Genomic DNA, 20,107 nt, shown 5'->3' with positions numbered 1-20,107 from the left:
ATCAACTAAAATTGACTGACTAGACGTTTTCAGATTGTCAATATTAGGTTCATGAAAAGCGTGAGTTTTCAAATGTGTGCACAAATTCTATACAAATGGTTTTTGGGCAACTCGGTTTCATGCAGTGGGCTAGACTGCGACCCCTGAGATAATTTTTGTTAGCGAAGCTCTATTATAAAATTGTTGTGTCTACATGTATTTTTGTGAGAATATGGCACATTCCAAAATTATGTATCGTTAAAGAAGAAGCATATGCAACATTAGAAATTTGCTCAACGAAGAAATACTTTTGTTGGTTGTGTTCACTTAGCACTTATAGTATTCGCTTGACTGTTTGACATAGAAGTATGAAGATTGTCTCAGAACGGAAAATTTCTTATCTGGGATATACAGGGTGAGTCATGAGGAACTGTACATACTCCTACCTCTTATAGAGGCCCCTATGGGGAATAATAAATAAACATTAAAAAGTGTCTGCTCCCATTGTTTAATAATATACAGGGCGAGTTTCGCATTTTGACAGAAATTTACATTCGTCATAATTTTTGAACGGTCAGATCGATGTGTCTCTTATTTTGGTCAATCGTTACACTATTGCCACCTAATCAACTGATTTATTCAAACTAGAAAAAAATCAGGTCCGGATTTAAAAAAATTAGTTCGTTTGGGTCTTAGAAAAAATTTCACCCTGTATAAGCTTTTTGAAAACTCTAATATGAATTTTACAAATAAGACAAATAGGCAATTAAAATAACATATTTATTTTTTTCCGCACACGATTGCATAATTTTTTTATAAAAAAATCAAATTTGATTATGAATTAAAAGTTTGGTAAAGTGAACCATAGATTTAACAAAATTAACTTTTATTACCAAAATTAATTTTTTTTTAACAAATATTTAATTTATGTTACCACCAATCAATTGATTTATTCAAACAAGAAAAAAATCAGGCCCGGATTTAAAAAATAAGTTCGTTTTGGTCTTAGAAAAAATTTCACCCTGTATACGCTTTTTGAAAACTCTAATATGATTTTTACAAATTAGACAAATAGGTAATTAAAATGGCATATTTATTTTTTCCCCATCCTATTACTTAATTTTTATAAAAAAAAAATCAAATTTGACTATGAATAATTAAAAGTTTGGTAAAGTGAACCATAGATTTAAAAAAAATAACTTTTATTACAAAAATGAATTTTTTTTGAACAAATATTTAATTTATGTTATCACCCAATCAACTGATTTATTCAAACTAGAAAAAAATCAGGCCCGGATTTAAAAAATTAGTTTGTTTGGGTCTTAGAAAAAATTTCACCTTGTATACGTTTTTTGAAAACTCTAATATGAATTTTACAAATAAGACAAGTAGGCAATTAAAACGGCATATTTATTTTTTCCCCACACGATTACTTATTTTTTTATTAAAAAATCAAATTTGACTATGCATAAAAAGTTTGTTAAAGTTTTTGCATAGATTTAAAAAAATTAAATTTTTTTACAAAAATTAATTAACAAAAACAAAATTTTTTTTTAAAAATAAAAATTTTACCATTTTTTTTTCTATAACACGTCTAGATCTAAAACTTCCCATAACACTTCTTTTGGACTCTATAGTTTAACATAGACGTGATCAAATTGATAAATTTTAAATTTTTCCACCTAATTTTTGCGATTTACAAGTTTGCACCTTTTACAAGAAGAAGACTGAAAGTCTACAACTTTCATAGTCTTCACAATGGTAAGAGGTATGTGCTGTAAATATTTCAGAAAAAAATATTAAAATGGAACAGAGTTGTAGCGAGTTAAACCGTGAGTTCATTTTTTTTTTTTCATTTTTAGGTTAAAATTCCGATTTTGACAAATTTGATTTTTTAATAAAAAATTAAGTAATCGTGTGGGGAAAAAAATAAATATGCCATTTTAATTGCCTATTTGTCTTATTTGCAAAATTCATATTAGAGTTTTCAAAAAGCGTATACAAGGTGAAATTTTTTCTAAGACCAAAACGAACTAATTTTTTAAATCCGGACCTGATTTTTCACTAGTTTGAATAAATCAGTTGTTTGGATGGTAGCATAAATTACTTATTTGTGCAAAAAAAATTAATTTTTGTAATAAAAGTTATTTTTTTTAAATCTATGGTTCACTTTACCAAACTTTTAATTCATAGTGAAATTTGATTTTTTTATAAAAAATTAAGTAATCGTGTGTGGAAAAAAATAAATATGCCATTTTAATTGCCTATTTGTCTAATTTGTAAAATTCATATTAGAGTTTTCAAAAAGCGTATACAGGGTGAAACTTTTTCTAAGACCAAAACGAACTAATTTTTTTAAAGCCGGATCTGATTTTTTCTAGTTTGAATAAATTAGTTGATTAGGTGGTAATAGTGTAACGATTGGCCAAAATAAGAGACACATCGATCTGACCGTTCAAAAATTATGACGAATACAAATTTCTGTCAAAATGCGAAACTCGCCCTGTATATTATTAAACAATGGGAGCAGACACTTTTTAATAGTCATTTGTTATTCCTTATAGGAGCCTCTATATGAGGTAGGAGTATGTACAGTTCCTCATGACTCACCCTGTATAGGAGGGGAAATTGATATAGAATACTGCAACTACTGATCCTTAAAGACAAAATAGGGGGCCGTGAAGTGTATGAAGAAAACAAGTTTCTTGGTTAAAAAACATCGCGAATGGACTGATATAAAATGCAGGACAATTATTTCAAGTTGCAGAAAATCCAGAAGCCTTCGCAATTGTGATCGCCAACGTCGGATAATTCCGATATGGCACGTGAAGAAGAAAAAGAGAAAACACAAGAGTGCTCTAGAATAAGTTCGAATTGGATTTTGATATGGTTTATACTGAGACTTTAAAATTGAAAGTATTTTAATCACAGCATTCACTACTATCTAATGTCGAATAAATACAATAATAGCTGTCAACTTCAAACGTAAACTTTTCAATGGTAGTCCCTATACTAACTCTCGACCATATTAATTTTTCTGTGGTGGTTAGTTGTATACAACTAGGACGTCTTTCGCATTTTGATTTGACTGCCTGTTTCATGTAACGATGTATGCAATATTAAAGATATTTAAAGGAACGAAAAGGTGTTAAAAATTTGTACATAATTTTGTAGTGATCTATACTGATATTTATATGTAAATGAAAAACATCTTTGTCTTCCTAAAATTATGACACGGGTCCAGTTTGAGTTGCTTAAAAATGACAATACAAAACAGATTGTGTGGAATAATATAAGAAAATATTAGTAGAGGTACATATATCTATTATAAGATTTATATTCATTTTCAAATGAAAAATTTGTAGTCTCAAATTTCAATGAAAAATTCAATGAAATGTCGCGTATATTTAATGCGATAGGTAGGTAAACATATCAGTATGAAGAAATTAGAAATTGGATTCATTGTAAATACTTTTTTTAGCATCCTAAGCTTTGTAGTTTAGCTGTCATACGGCACTTAAAATGAATATAGAGATACCAGTATACACTCACCGACAAAATGGAGCTATATTTTTTTCTATATAAGTTTTATACACATTTTTTATAATAGTTGATGTTATGGCGATTTTTTTGTCTATAGCTTGATTATTTAGTCAAATTGTGATTCTTTTTACCATAGTTAATTACTTCGTTGGATAAAAAACGCAACGAAACGTTCTTTTTTTTTTCAAAACTTTAACAAAATGTCAAAATATTGGACACCGCACACATCTTATGGAAAATATAATGTCACTCAAATGAAATAAAATTTACGTGAATAGATTCTATATACTAGGTGTCTGCGTAACTTTGCACCATATGGGAAACTTTTTTAATATCAATTTTACGAAAAAAAGTCATTCTTTATAAAGTGCTCTGCATAGTCTAAAACCTAAGGTGCAATCATCAGATATCAAATTTTATCAACAGTATACGAGGTATGTCAAAAAATATTAATTTCGCTCAAGAGCAAACTACCTTTATATTTCAAAATATCAAAAAAATTTATTATGAAAAGTTATTTGTAATTAAAAACCATATTTAAATATGCAATAACAGCCATCTACGAGAAAAACAATTTCTGAGATTTTCCTAAATTACTGATTCCGAACATCATTTTTAGTTATTAGACCTGTAATAACTCTTTTATTAATAATTTTAGGAAAAAAGGTATTCTTCATAAAAATCTGTGCATGGTCTAAACCTCAAGATGCAACCATCAGTTATCCAAGTTTGTTAATTTTATACGAGATGTATCAAATAATATGAATTTAGAAAGAATTCTTTCTATATTCTTTCTAAATTCATATTATTTGACACACCTCGTATAAAATTAATAAACTTGGAAAACTGATGGTTTTATCTTGAGGTTTAGACTATCCACAGATTTTTATGAAGAATAAGTTTTTTCCTAAAATTATTAATAAAAGAGTTATTACATGTCTAATAAATAAAAATGATGTTCGGAATCGGTAATTTAGGAAAATCTCAGAAATTTTTTTTCATGTAGATGGCTGTTATTGCGTATTTGAATATGGTTTTTAATTACAAATAACTTTTCATAATAAAATTTTTTGATATTTTGAAGTATAAAGGTAATTTGCTTTTGAGCGAAATTAATATTTTTTGACATACCTCGTATACTGTTGACAAAATTTGATATCTGATGATTGCATCTTAGGTTTTAGACTATGCAGAGCACTTTATAAAGAATGACTTTTTTTCGTAAAATTGATATTAAAAAAGTTTCCCATATGGTGCAAAGTTACGCAGACACCCTGTATAATAATGTCTGATATTTTTCTTCCGGTATTAAGGCAGAGGCAGTGAAAAATTAGAAGCTGTAGAAATGGATGTGTTTAGAAGATCGTTAGGTATATCCCGTAGGGAAAGAGTTCGAAATGAGGAAGTAAGACGACGAATTAACAACAGACATTGAGAGGAAACAGTTGATTTGGTATGGTCACGTTCAAAGAATGGAAGACACAAGATTTCCCAAAAAGATCATGCAGTGGGTACCACCAAACCGCAAAAAACGAGGAAGACCCAAAAAGACATGGAAAGAAGGGGTAACCAAAGCAATGAGTGCAAGGGATCTTAGAGAGGGCCAATGGGATGATAGAAGGACGTGGAAGTTAGGCATCGGACAACGTCGAAAGACGTTCTAAAACCGATACATACATATATATATATATATATATATATTAAGGCAGAGGCTTACTCTTATCTTATAGATATAGATAATAAATTAGGTATAATTTGGTCAGTCGTACAAAAGTGCCTACATAGTTCCTTTAATCGGCTTAGCTCTCGCTGGGAAGCTGTTTTCAATAGCCACTACACTAATAGGATTTATGAATAGGTTTTATGGACTTCGAAAAATGGGATTTCGATAAACTTTAATTACAATTTACGCCGTTATTAATTAAAATTCAGAGTTGGCGCAGTGATATGAAATGATTCAAATTTCAAGACGAATCTATTTTCTATTAATGTAAATTTTATTGCATTTGAGTGGCATTATATTTTCCATAAGATGTGTGCGGTGTAACACTAAAATTTTAAGAAAAGGTGTGTAATTTAATTATTGTTGCATTTTAATTAGATTAAAACTAAAATCGCAATAAAATAAGACCATTTCTTGTGTGTGATACCATAAAAAATATTAAATCAAAACAATAGTAAATAGTCAATGTACTTATAAAGAAAAAAATTGCAAAACATTGATACTAAATGTATGACAAATGTTACCAGTGAGATTGCTATTTTTGCTGCAGTGGTAAAATTATTTAAAAAAGCCATTTTAAAAATATACGTTATACGATGAATTATATACGTTATGAAAATATTTTTTTATAAAGTTGAAAGTTTGAGCTATTGGTTTATAAATATTCTCGAAACTGAAACTACATAAGTGTAATGCTGCTTGAATTTGTTTCATTCATGATGCATTGAAAGCGATAAAATATTTTAAATCTCAAAATTTTCAAGTAGCTTCAAGTTTACAAAGATGAATTATTACAATACTTAATTGTGAGGGAAAGGGAATACTTTTTACTTGAAACTTGAGTAATCCCAATTTTTATATAGTCATTAAGGGGTAACTACGAAGACAATTTTTCATTTGCAAATGATCATTTTTTCCAAGGTGTGGACCCACCAGTTGCTCAGATTTCCCCAAAATATATGTGCAAAACAACCAGGAAACTAATTCTCTGAGCATCTGGTTTCAGCAGGACTGCTCAAGAATTTTTTGTATATAGCTTCTTTTGATCTGGCACTTTATAATGTCTTCCGCTAAAAAAATAACTTAAATTGGAAAATGTCATATTTATATATAACTGTTTTACTTAAAGAGTATTTTTAAAGAATTCAGATAAAAAAGATTCTATTCGCAGAATCTACTTCCCATAAATTTACATTTCCAATTTAATTTTAACTTTTCTCGAAAGAACATCGACCACTATCAAATAGACATACTACCACAGTACTCTACATTGCGCATTTTTATTTTTGTTTTTGCCTTTTTTCCTTATCCTTGATGTTGCTCGTGCAGAAGAAGAATGGGAGAAAGAGCTAGAGGCTGAACTACAAGACTACGAGATGGTCAGTGAGCAGAAATCAACCAATTCCAAGAGCGACAACTGGGAACAAGAGATAGAAGAAATGCTTCAGGACGAGACTGATTTGAAGTGAATTTTTTTTGTATTTTTAATACTCTGACTGATATGTTATATAATATACATTCTGGAACTAGTTAGGGCCTATTTTACGGTGAGTAAGGATTGTGAGATATATTCCAAACTGGTTATTTAACATCACAGTGTTATGTACAACTATCAAACTCAAGGACAAATTTACTGCCAAATGAAACATTCCAAGAAACCACGTATATATATATATATATATATATATATATATATGTATATATATATATATATATATATATATATATATATATATATATATATATATATATATATATATATTCTAAAACACTATACAACAGTGTTGAAATTATCGGGAATTGCGGTCTGTGGCTTAGATTGAAACTACATTTAATTCTGTTGAATTCGATATTTCGATGAGTATTTATTAATTCCATTCCATAACAACAGGACACCAATTTAATTTGTCAGATATCAAGATCTTAGATTCAGAAAGCAATTATAAGAAAAGATTGTTCCTCGAGATGTACCACATAAACAGTAATAAACGTTCAATTAATTACAAATCAGACACAAGTAGATTAAGCGAAATTTACTGCAATGTTTTAAAATTCGAAAAATAGCAGAATATTAAACAGATGGCTCGATATTGGAACTTTTGACCCTTAACACATGTGAGAAAAGATACCTGACTCAGTGCCGCCCTCGACGTTCTCGTGAAACGACATGCATAGCTTTAAGTTAAATTGCTTTATATAACATACCTACAACAATTCGTAAGTTATATCATTGTAATATTACGTTTGTACCTAACTGTTAGTTAATTTTGTAGTTTGTTCCTGATGAAGATGAAAAATTAATAAATACTCATCGAAATATCGAATTCAACAGAATTAAATGTAGTTTCAATCTAAGCCACAGACCGCAATTCCCGATAATTTCAACACTGTTTTATAGTGTTATAGAATATACTTGCACGGTCGATAAATACATCGGATCCGAATCCAGTTCTATATATATATATATATATATATATATATATATATATATATATGTGTGTGTGTGTACGTACATAAATACATATAAATAGTCATTTTGTCCACGGATCACCAGCAAGTTTGATATTTTAAATATTTAAAGCCAGCTAAAAGTAACACAGTTTGAACGATTAGCAGCAAGAGCTTGTGCAATACAAGCTGTCTGACAAATGGCGAAAATGTATCCTAATGGCAAAAATATAACTTTTATTATAACTTAAAGGTCGTGTTCTTACCAAAAACAACCGGCGACCTTAACGCATTTACAATAAGATCCTAACTTTAGTTGAGTTGCTCTTGTGTACTTACTGACATCAACTGTTTTTAAGCTTCTTGTGCTCGACGAGAGCCACAAAAGTTAAAAGATTTTGCTGTCTCGTCCTCTATGACTAAGCTATTCTTGGCAACTGTAGAGGGCAAGTGGCGTCGGCGACGCGGTATGTAGCGCTGCCAGCAACTAATGAGCAACTGGTTGAGTTGTTGTTGAGTTTATCGTTGTTTTGTCGGTTAAAAGAAGCCTTTTATTAGGTGAAAACACGTGTAATTAAACATTAGCGCTGAGTCGCGTTGCTGTTCTGTTGCGGTCGCTGGTTGCTTTTGGTGAGAACAGCCCCAAATGGTTGAATATGAAAATGAATTATTATTAGATTTATGTTTGTAAATTTAACTCTGATGGAGATCGTAGCTAAATAGTTGTTCATGAGAAAAATGATAGTGTTGGTCATGGTGAAGTTGAGAAGATAGAATAGTGATAGGACTTGGATGGTCATGCTTTCCAAGGTGCCTTGGTAAATGCGAACTCAAGTAGTGCTTCCCACTATATATTTTTACATGAACGTATACTAACAAGCAATGCACTGGAACATAAAAAGACACTTAAGTAAAGTGCCGGTAAGATATAGTTTTTTAATTTTAGCTGTATAATGCAAAGTAGACATATTTGAAACTTTTGGTAAATAAACTTGGTAAAGGTTATTCCTTGCTTTTAGTATCCAATAATAACCAGTGATGGAAACAGGTATTTTCTCTAAAATGGTAAATTAAGGTAACTTTATATTCCCGCCTTTATATTTAATCGCTTAGTATAATTTGATTCTATTTATCAGGTTGCTGGAAATATTCATTAGTTCATTATAATGGTGATGGCAATCTTTGAATTATTTAGGTCATGCAATCTAAAACACTTTTTGTAATAATGAAACACTAATATACACACTTCGACCTATTCGCCATCTGTTGTTCTGTATCTTTGTGATCCATTGAAAATCATTTATATACCCTTCTTAGTCCTAGTTCTCCACTCATAGTTAAAACGTGTTATGTATTTAATTTCAGTAAATATTTTTAATATAAGAGCTTTGACACTTTAAATTTCGTTTGTCGCGTGTACCAACTTTTTTTCTAATCTGAATTCTCGAGACATATACTTAAGATTAAGGAAATACTTAAGATTGTGATCACTTAATCTGTCAATCCAGAAGGTGAAACTTAAGTCTTCAAACAATAAACTGGTAATGAGAAATAATATTTAATTATAAGATATTGTTTTTTTCTTCATCGGCCAATTCTATTAGTTATCAGCCTTAAATCTGATATCTGTAAACAAGATACTTCCCTCTTTCAGCTTTAAACTAAAGAAACCATTTAGATTTTCTTCCTAGACACATGTGAAATGAGGTACTCCACAGAAGCGCTAAGGAATACATAATACTAAAAGTTTGGCCAGACGATCTGCAGTCATATTTCTTTCAATGTCCTCATGAAATCCTACTCAGAGGATGGTAACTGTGTGCGATGTGTCGAGTGGCTATACCAATTGAACACGGGTCCAGAATAAGTTAGATTTATATTTGGAATCAAAGCTACCTTGCTATTAAACAAGATATAAAGTTTTCTTCATGGGTTCATTCTATTATCGCTGTCACCTCGGCCTGATATTTTTTTTGGGAGGTGGGAATCTTCTCAAGGCCGTCTGGGAAGGTGTCTCAGGTTTGTCGGATTCGTTCCGTCCTATCTGTATCTTGACGGGCCGCCTACCGACTAATCCCACTCCCTCTTTCTCCATCCGACGGGTCTGGAACCGCTCTTAGCGAGCATATCTGACCCGTTGACCTTACTGGTAGCTCCCCTCTGGCACTTCTAGCGTGTATTCCATGAATTGGTTGGCCGTATATTGGGTCCCCCAACCCAGGATGGAACTAACCAGAGAATGTCAGTTGGCAGTTACGAGCAACTCCAGTTAATCACACTTTCATCTATGCATGATTTCTCATCCAACCATTCATAGTTTCTTTCATTCAACTCCAAACATTCCTTACTTTCATCTATACACACTTACTCATCCACCCATTCATTCTGACATTTAGATGGGGCAGTCTGTGTAGGTCGGATGTAAAAGGTCCTTCCCCACTGTCTGTCCCAAAACGATACAAAGCATGCTATAACATACAAGGAAAGAACTAGAGTAAAAGCAGATGAAAAGAAAAAGCAGATATATGGCCGTTTTTCCTCCTAGGGTTTTGGAGAGAGTAATTCAAGGTTTTTTTACTCTCCGGTCCATTCACCTATCTTTAAACATAATTTTTGGTTGTGGAAATAATAGTCATTCTATTTTTCCCGATAATTTAAGCTTCTGAAATAGAAGTATCAAATATATTGGGTATTTTAGATAAACTAGTGAATAGAGCCAGTAATTTGTATCTCAAAAAATTGTATAATTTTGAAGTTTAAATGTATAAAAGTTTTTTTTGAAAACCCTTTTATTTATTTAAGCCATGTGAAAGATATAATAATTGTATTTTTCGTACTTATTTGTGATAACTTATTAATCTACGCGATATAGGGTCTACACCTTATATGTATATGTATATTTATATACATACATGTATAATACGTATTTAAAAAAAAATAATGTGTCATTTATACATAATGCATTTCCAATTGCTATATATGCTGTTTTCGGTGTCTTTTGTTAAGTTATTTTGATGTCTTTATTCTGAAGACCACTGAGGTCTCCAGTCACGGACGGTTGAGGATGGTTTTCCAAACAGAGTATGAATATATGAAAGTATGAAAAGAAAGAAAGTAAGAATACGTTACAAATAAGTGTATCAATAATATACAAACATCAAATATTAATAATTTTATTATATTTGAATTATTCGTAAAAAGACTCACGAATGGACGAATGGAGGTATGTATGTACATATTTTCGAAAATGAAGTAAAAAATTACTTAAGACTTAATCAATATGCATTTGTAGTAGACTCGGAATTCGGCTAGATAATTTAAACCTAAAATAACAAAATTCAGTTTGGCAACATTGTGTGAAGAACAAAATGCTTCAAATTCCGGTAAAGTGAATAGCAGATTATTTCTTAGTAAATACTTGTCCATATAAACAATTACGTTCGTAATAGTATATTATTCAACGAGCATTTAATGATGGTCATTATGATGCGAGTATGACGGATTTCGTATAGAATAGGAGCTTCATAATGATAATTAAATGCGAGTTGTATACATGATATTTTCTATGATCGTTCACGATAAAAATATATATTCAAACATTTTCTTAAAAATATTTAATTTTTAAATTAATCAGTTTGTTTACATATTGAGAACTGTCAAAGTATATGTATGACTCGACATTGGCCACTGCGCATGTGCCATTTTCATCGCGAATGTCATCTCGTGATTGTACTGGTTAAGAATCTGTATCATAATGAAAATCTGTATCTGTATACAGGTAGTGAAATAATAATTGATATATTAAAGTATGAGAGTAGAAAAAGCATTGTTTCGGCAATATAAGGATAATATAAGTGAAATCTTAAGCCGGCCACTCACGATACTTCGGTGTCGTTCGACAAAATCGTCAATGATATCAATTCTGCAGTACAGAAGCCAGTTTCTTTGTGGTAAAATTGTAACGATTTTGTTGAATGCACAGTTACACACGATCAAAATTTTTGTCAACTAGTCGAATTCGACAAAATTAAACGGCGCCGCAGTATTTTTGAGTGGCTGGCTTTATGGGCTTATACATATAATTATTAGATTATTTGGAAACGTTTACAACTGTCAACCATGTGAGGGGAGATTTTAGTAGTCCACTAAATAAACTTAGCAGCAAAAATCCGCGAACCAGAAATTATGTAGAAGTGTGATGTTTATGACTGTTATGATTTTCCTAAAGAAAATGTTAGAGGATTTGAGTGTTGTTAAGTCAATACTGTTTCAAATGAATATTCTTCAGCTAAAATATTAATGAAAATTATTCAAAAATAAAAAATTTACATATTAAGTATTAAACATGTTTACAATTTTGGACGGTTTTTTGCTGGTATATTTATTATAAATCTTTATTGTAGTTCTATTCTATTGTTTATTATGTAGTTTTGTTAAATCTTTATATATAAATATAAATAAAAACTCTATGTAATTATTTGAACAGTGTAATATAGTATATAAATAGTTTGTTTTGTTTTAGAACGCTGTTAATAATTTACAATCTGTTAAGTTTCAAAACTGTTAGCATTATAGCATTTAGGATGTAGCTTTTCGTGTGTTAAGCATGTTCTCCTGTATTCTAATTGTTATATAACGTACAGATTGTTAAATAAATGTAGCAAATGTGCCCACTCATATATAATTTCTGTTTTCTTTACTTGCCTTAATCCCTTCCATTTGAAACATTGATTTGATATTACATCTAAAAGTTAATGCATAGGAGCAAAAATAAAAGCTATTCTACAATCACAATTAAGATGCACTAGAAATAAACAAACCAAGACACGTTGAATGTTACGAGGAACACTCCATAATCATAATTTACAATGTATATACATTGTAGTTCCCAAATCATGATTTACAAAGTTGGTACATTGTAAATCATGATTCGGGAGTGCTCCTCGTAACATTCAACATGTCTGGGTTTGTTTATTTCTAGTTCATCTTTATTATGATTTTAGTTTAGGTGTAGATTTAATAAAAGCAGGAGGAAAGACCTACTCCGAAGTCATCAAAGACAAAAAATAAATTAGATGTTGCACAACTGGACATTCAAATAAATAACATTAGGAAAACAGACAACAATGGTTATAAAAGTCACTTAATCAAGAAAAATAAATGGATGACGGGCGAAATCTTGAAATTGATGGACCAACGTCGACTTTTAAAATCGAATGATACAGAATATAGACATCTACAGAGAAAAATTAAAAGGGAGATCAAATTAGTCAAAGAAAAATTTACGAGAGAAAGGTTCAACGAAATGGAAGATGTGATATCTAGGCACGACTTATTTAATGTGCTAAAAAAAGTTAAAGAAATAAGCATCATATTAAAAAAAAAAAGAGTTCCCTCTGTACTACACTTGAGAGCAAAATAATCGACTCACTTGCTGAATTGTACACGTTAGAAGTCTCGAATTTCCTAATAGACGAAGCACTAAAAAGCCCAAAACCTAGGAATTTTGTGCAGTAAGATGAATCGCCATGCAACTTTTTGCATTCGATTCGAGAAAGTGTCAGGCAATTTTGTGAACTAAATTAATCTCCGGCAAAAAATTTTGTGCATGATAAAATGCATTTTCAAAGTGCATCTCGAAGAGATGGAAAATGAACAATTTAGAACTGAGGAAATATTGACGGAAATGAGTTAATTTTTTATATTTGGTGGTTTTGGAGGTCAGTGAATACAAATTTCATGACGGCGATGGTCTCCGAGCCGAGGTACCTGGTGGAACTCATCGCCTGGACGATCGAATAATTCGCGGGACGAAATGAAGATTGGATCGAAAAAATATGCGTTTAATATTTTTCAAAAATCTATGGAATGACACTAAAGACGACCCAAACTCAAAGGTGGGGTGGGGCGTGGGGGTAACTTTAAAATCTTAAATGGAAACTCCCATTATAGATTTGGATTGCTTACGTAAAAATAAGCAACATTTATTCGAGACACTTTTTCGAATTGGGGATAGATGGCTCTAGAATTGGAAAAAATGATTTATCGTGATACCATAGGTAAATTATAAAAACTGTTTAATATCTCGAGAAATGCACTTCCAAATGAAAGACCAAAAAATACGTATTTAATATTTTTCAAGAACCTATCGAATAACATCAAACACGATCCTCCACTCCACCCTCTAGAGGTGGGGTGGGGGTAGGGTAACTTTAAAATCTTAAATAGGAATCCTCATGGTTTATTGCAGATTTGGATTCCTCATGAAAAAATAAGTAACATTTATTCGAAATATTTTTTAGAATTGTTGATAGATGGCGCTAATAAATAGTGTTTTTCCGATTATAGCGCCATATCTATCCATAATTCGAAAAAATTTCTCGAATAAAAGTTGGTTATTTTTACGTCAGGAGTCCAAATCTGCAAAAAAATATGGGGGCTCCTATTTAAGATTTTAAAGTTACCCCCACCCCACCTCCAGGGGGTGGAGTGGAGGGTCGTGTTTGATGTTATTCGATAGGTTCTTAAAAAATATTAAACACGTATTTTTTGGTTTTTTATTTGGAAGTGTATTTCTCGAGATATATACCGTTTCTATAATTTACCTATGGTATCACAAAAAAAATCGTTTTTTCCGATTATAGCGCCATCTATCCACAATTCGAAAAAATGTCTCGAATAAGAGTTGCTTAATTTTACGTAGTCAATCCAAATCTGCAATAACAAATGGGGTTTCTCTTTAAGATTTTAAAGTTACCCTCACCCACCTCCAGGGGGTTGAGTGGGGTCGTGTTTAGTGTCATTCGATAGATTTTTTAAAAATATTGAACACGTATTTTTCAATTTTTCGATCCAATCTTCATTTCGCGAATTATTAGATCGCCCCGCGAATTATTCGGTCGTCCCAGGCGACGAGTTCGCCGTCATGAAAGTCGTGTTCAGTGACCTACAAAATCCCCAAGTATAAAGATTGAACTCATTTCCGTCAATATTTCCTGAGTCCTAAATATTTTATTTTCCATCCCATGAGATGCATTTTCTCTTGCACAAAAATTTTTGCCGGAGATCAATTTAGTTCACAAAATTGCCTGACACTTTCTCGAATCGAATACAAAAAGTTGCATGACGATTCATCTTACTGCACAAAATTCCTAGGTTTAATGCTTCGTTGCCTCGTCTATAAACCAGTTGTCCGATTCCAGTGATTTTTTAGTATGTCACAGCCTTATTATTTAAGAAAATCGATGAAACATTATTGTTGCTAGACAGGTAAAGGTAATTTTTTACTGGTTGTAACAATCTTACGGTGTTTTTTCTTACAGTTCAGAACACCCTGTGTAATATTCCTAGCATATATAAAATATTTAAATTAGAACTCGATTGTAGCCTTAGGCTTTCTTAACATCTTGTTTTTTATTCATTCGCTTATGTTCGATATTAAAAGAGATATGTACTTTTATATTACAAATGAGGTATGCTATTTGGTCTTCATCAATATCATTCCAAATCTCGAGGGCTACTGTTTCTACCTCTTGTGAGGTCCTAGGAGGTGGCAAACGCTGTCGTAGTCTTCTGCCAATTATGTCCCACAAATTTTCGATCAGGTTAAGATCTGGAGTATGCGATGGCCAATGCAAAGTCCGAAGATTTACCTGTTGTAAATATTCGGTTACAGTTCGTGAACGTGATCTTGCATTATCGTGCATTAGCAAAAAATTGTTACCAATATAAGGATCCGATGGTAGCCAAGTCCTTCGCTATGTAAGATCACTATTTGAACACACTCATCGCGGGTCAAATTCCTTGTAGCGCGTTCCATTTCCACCAAATAACAAAAACAAACTACGGACTTGATTGAAAGTTTAAATAATAAATCGACTCATTTTCACAACAAACCAGACACTTTTTGACTGTCGACCATTTTACATCCATTCAATTGTTAATTTCTCATAGCCTACTTTAGGTTTGTTTATTAAATTAAGCAGAAAATGAGGATTTATTGATGAAAAATATCGCTAGTTGTTAATGTACCTAACTTTTTTATTATCCAACATAAGCAAATGAATCAAAAAAGAAAATGTTGATAAAGCCTAAGCCTACAATATAATTTTAATTTAAATATTTTTTATATGCTAGAATACTCCACAGGGTGTTCCGAACTTTAAGAAAAAAAAACAGTATGATTGTTACACCGGGTATAAAATGACCTTTACCTGTATAGCAACAATAATATTACATCGATTTTCTTAAATAATAAGGCTATAACATACTAAAAAAATCACTCAAATCGGACAACAGGTTTAGGAAATTCGAGACTTCTAACGTGTACAATTCAGCAAGTGAGTCGATTATTTTGCTCTTAAGTGTAGTTGACAATAACAACAAAATTAAATGAGAATAAAATAAAAAGAGAATGGCTACTGTTGATGTATCAGTTTTAGAAATGCTATGGGAACCAGGGACGCACTTTTTGCGCTAAATATCCTATTACAAAAAACAAAAAAGTTATACAATAAAATAACCGTTGCCCTACCGAAAAAGGACGCCTATGACCGGTACTACAATTCGCAATTTATGGAATCGATTTATCTCTGGAGGATAAATAGGCATATAGCATATCAGTTTTCGTTTTTCTAAATAGAAGCGTTTTGGTTTAAACAATATTTTGAGCCCATGAATCTACAGTTAAAATATTTCCAGCCCAACACAAACATGAACTTAGTTTATACTTGACAAGTCATAAAATTGATCTAATATTAATATCAGAAACGCACTTCACAAAAAAGAATGTCTTAAAAATTCCATACTATACAGTTTACCTACCATACCATGCATCCTGATGGAACCGCTCACGGTGGCACTGCAATCATTATTAAAAACACAATCAAACATCATCTCGCAACTTGTCTTGCAAAAGAATACATACAAGCCACAAACATAGTTGTAGAAGACTGGACAGGTCCCATTACTTTCTCTGAGGTTTATTGCCCTCCAAAGCACAAAATAACAAAAGAAGACTTTAAAGAGTTCTTCGACGAACTAGGCAACCGATTCATTTGTGGCGGTGACTATAATGCCAAGCATCAGAGTTGGGGTTCTAAACTAGATACGACCCGAGGAGGAGAGCTATACAAAGCAATAAACAACAATAATCTAGAAGTAGTAACAACACGAGAACCAACGTACTGGCCAACCGACTTAAATAAAACATCCGATCTTCTGGACTTTAGCATAATTAAACAAATTAACAGGAACTATATGCATGCGGAGTCATGTTATGAACTTTCTTCCGATCATTCGCCAGTTGTTATAACACTAAATAAAAAAATTCACCACAGGGAAAAACCATGTGTATTGCACAACCGAAAAACAAACTGGAACATCTTTAAACAACTGGTCGAGGAGCGACTTCAACTAAACATTTCCCTAAAGACCAATGAGGAGATCGAATATGCAGTAGAACACCTAAACTTAGTTATACAACAAGCTGCCTGGGACTCAACAACACCCAGCAACAATGAAATGAAGAGTGAATACACTTCAATATCAATAAGAGAGAAAATAGCTCAGAAAAGAAAACTCGGAAAACAGTGGCAAGCAACTAGAGCACCCCAAACAAAAACGCAGTTAAACAATGCTGTTAATGAGCTAAAAGAAATGATAGCAACAGAAAAGAATCTGCAATTCAGTGAACACATAAAACAACTAGATACAACTGAACAAACAAACTACTCCCTATGGAAGGCTACTAGAAAACTAAAAAGACCCCAATATACCACCATTAAAAAAAGAGCAAGGCGGATGGTTAAAAACACCAAAGGAAAAAGCAGATACATTTGCAAACCACCTAAGAACTGTGTTCATTCCCAATGAAACAACTGACCCCAACCAAGAGGAAACAATAAACCAACAATAAACAACACTTGAAGAATCATACCAGCTAGAATTGCCAGAAAAAAGATTCAAAAAAAGTGAAATAAAGGCCACAATAAGATTCAATACCAACCCTAAAAAAGCTCCAGGGTACGACCTAATCACAGAACAAATATTACAAGAGCTGCCTGAAATAGGATATACATATCTAACACAATTATTCAATTCAATCATGAAAATCAGCTATTTCCCGCCACAATGGAAAGTAGCCGAAATAACACCCATTTTAAAACAAGGCAAACCACCTGAAAGGGTAGAATCATACCGGCCCATCAGTCTACTACCAGTGCTATCCAAAGTGTTCGAAAAACTTTTATTAACAAGACTAACGCTTCTCCTAGAAGACAAGGCAATAATTCCAACTCACCAATTTGGATTCAGACAGAAACATTCTACCATTCAACAAGTACATCGAATAGTAAACAGAATCCATAAAGACCTCGAAGCATCCAGGTATTGCTCCGCCCTGTTCATAGACATAGGACAAGCATTTGACAAGGTATGGCACCAGGGGTTGCTCTATAAGCTGAGGAGTTGTTTGCCTCTAAATTATTACACACTACTAAAGTCATACCTTACAAATAGACGCTTTAGAGTCAAATACGACAATGAAATATCAGAACTCCAACCCATAACAGCGGGTGTCCCCCAGGGAAGTGTACTGGGTCCTGTCCTGTACCTACTCTATACTGCCGATCTTCCAACATCACCTGCCACAACAACAGCTACATTTGCAGATGATACTGCGATCTTATGCTCCAACAAGAATCCAAACATCGCATCAGAACTACTACAAAATAACATAACTGAAGTCGAAAAATGGTTACAAAAATGGAGAATTAAACCAAATGAGCAAAAGTCGATACATGTAACATTTACAACCCGTAGAGGAACCTGTCCATCTGTATGTATTAATCGTAAACAAATACCACAGAAAGATTATGTAAAGTACCTTGGGATTCACCTGGATAGAAAACTGACCTGGAAAAAACACATATTTTCCAAGCGAAAACAATTGGGCCATAAAGTGAGAGACATATACTGGCTAATAGGAAAACAATCCCAGTTATCAACACAAAATAAATTACTCCTATACAAAGCGGTGTTGAAGCCAATTTGGACCTATGGGATAGAACTGTGGGGAACAGCCGCAAATTCTAATATAGAAATTATATAAAGATTCCAATCCAAAATGCTAAGGATGATTTTAAATATACCGTGGTATATCACCAACAACGCCGTACATCGAGATGCAGAGGTAACTTATGTAAAGGAAGAAATTACATATCGGATAAAAAAAATACAAGGACCGATTGCGGGAACACCCAAACCACCTAGCAAGGAACTTGATGCAGATGTGTGCAGTGCGCAGGTTAAAACGTAAAGTGACTAGTGATTTAGTGTGAGCTAAAAACAAGTGTAGTGCTTATTTATGTTTTCCCAGAACCAATAATAGTTTAGTAGACTAACATTAAGAGCGGCATATTAATGAGTATGTTCGCCTCATGTCAATAGTTTAGCCGACATAAATATTACTTAATGCTTTTATTACTTTGTAAAAAAACGGCCGATTGTAATAAATTGGGATGTCAATAAAAAAAAATTTCCAATTATTAATGAAACACCTGTATGTTGTCCCAGAATGGGAGAAAGTATTAAAGAAAAGTACGTGGAAATGATGACAAGGGCGCAAAGAAAACCACTATTAAGGGTGATAAGCGCATATAGAACAATGTCAACAATTTCTGTACAAGTGATAGCAGGAGTCGTACCAATCCAATTAGTGGTAAACGAGAGGGTGACTATGTATAATCAGAGAAGAAGAAAAAATAAAGAAGGCCAGGAAGGAAAACAGAAAAAATAGTGTGAGACAAGAACTAAAGCAAATTGGACAAGCACGCTAATCTCCAATATATAGCCTTGGATCAACCGCAAATTTAGATATACCAATTTTTATTTCACATAATTTTTGACGGCCCATGGGTCCTTTAGGACCTATATCGTCATATTCTGCTTCACATGATAACGCAGAACATTGCGCTTTTGCATGCAGTCAATTTAGTCAAAAAATGGAATAGAATAGAAATATGCTTTATTGTCACTGAAAATTTTTACAATTTTATGGACGAAGCTTACATACACTCAAAAGAAAACATAATATCAATAACAAGTAACAACTACAATTTACTAAAATTAGATAAATTAGTAAAAGAGTTAGTAAAAATATAGGAAGGATCACATCAGAAAACATAATAACCCTTACGCTCAATACACTCACAATTGTGAGCGTCTTATGATGTCACAGGATATAGGCGGTCAATTCAGTGGTCCGAAGCGTTCTCGCAATAAAGCCATGCTTTCACAAGCTGTATGGCAAGTGGTTCCATCTTGTTGGACCCAAATGTCGTCGAGACCACAGATTAGATCACGATTTCAGGCACCAAATAGTCCGTTATCATGGCGTGATAATGGTCTCCATTC

General features: G+C 32.4%; 1 protein-coding gene across 3 annotated transcripts in view; it reads left to right on the top strand.

The window, feature by feature from the left end:
• LOC114336211 (synapse-associated protein of 47 kDa) overlaps nucleotides 1-12,377 on the top strand; it is a 161,356-nt gene extending 148,979 nt beyond the window's left edge. For all 3 annotated transcript variants that reach the window (XM_050663315.1, XM_050663318.1, XM_050663316.1), the window contains exon 8: nucleotides 6,575-12,377. In XM_050663315.1, the coding sequence (XP_050519272.1) occupies nucleotides 6,575-6,714 (140 nt within the window). In that variant the 3' untranslated portion in view covers nucleotides 6,715-12,377. The remainder of the gene's footprint in view (nucleotides 1-6,574) is intronic.
• Nucleotides 12,378-20,107: the final 7,730 nt, after the last annotated feature.

Source organism: Diabrotica virgifera, chromosome 10 (assembly GCF_917563875.1).
Source record: "Diabrotica virgifera virgifera chromosome 10, PGI_DIABVI_V3a".
Lineage (NCBI taxonomy): Eukaryota > Metazoa > Arthropoda > Insecta > Coleoptera > Chrysomelidae > Diabrotica > Diabrotica virgifera.
Note: the sequence above shows the minus strand (reverse complement) of the source record. Positions and strands in the feature narration are given on the sequence as shown.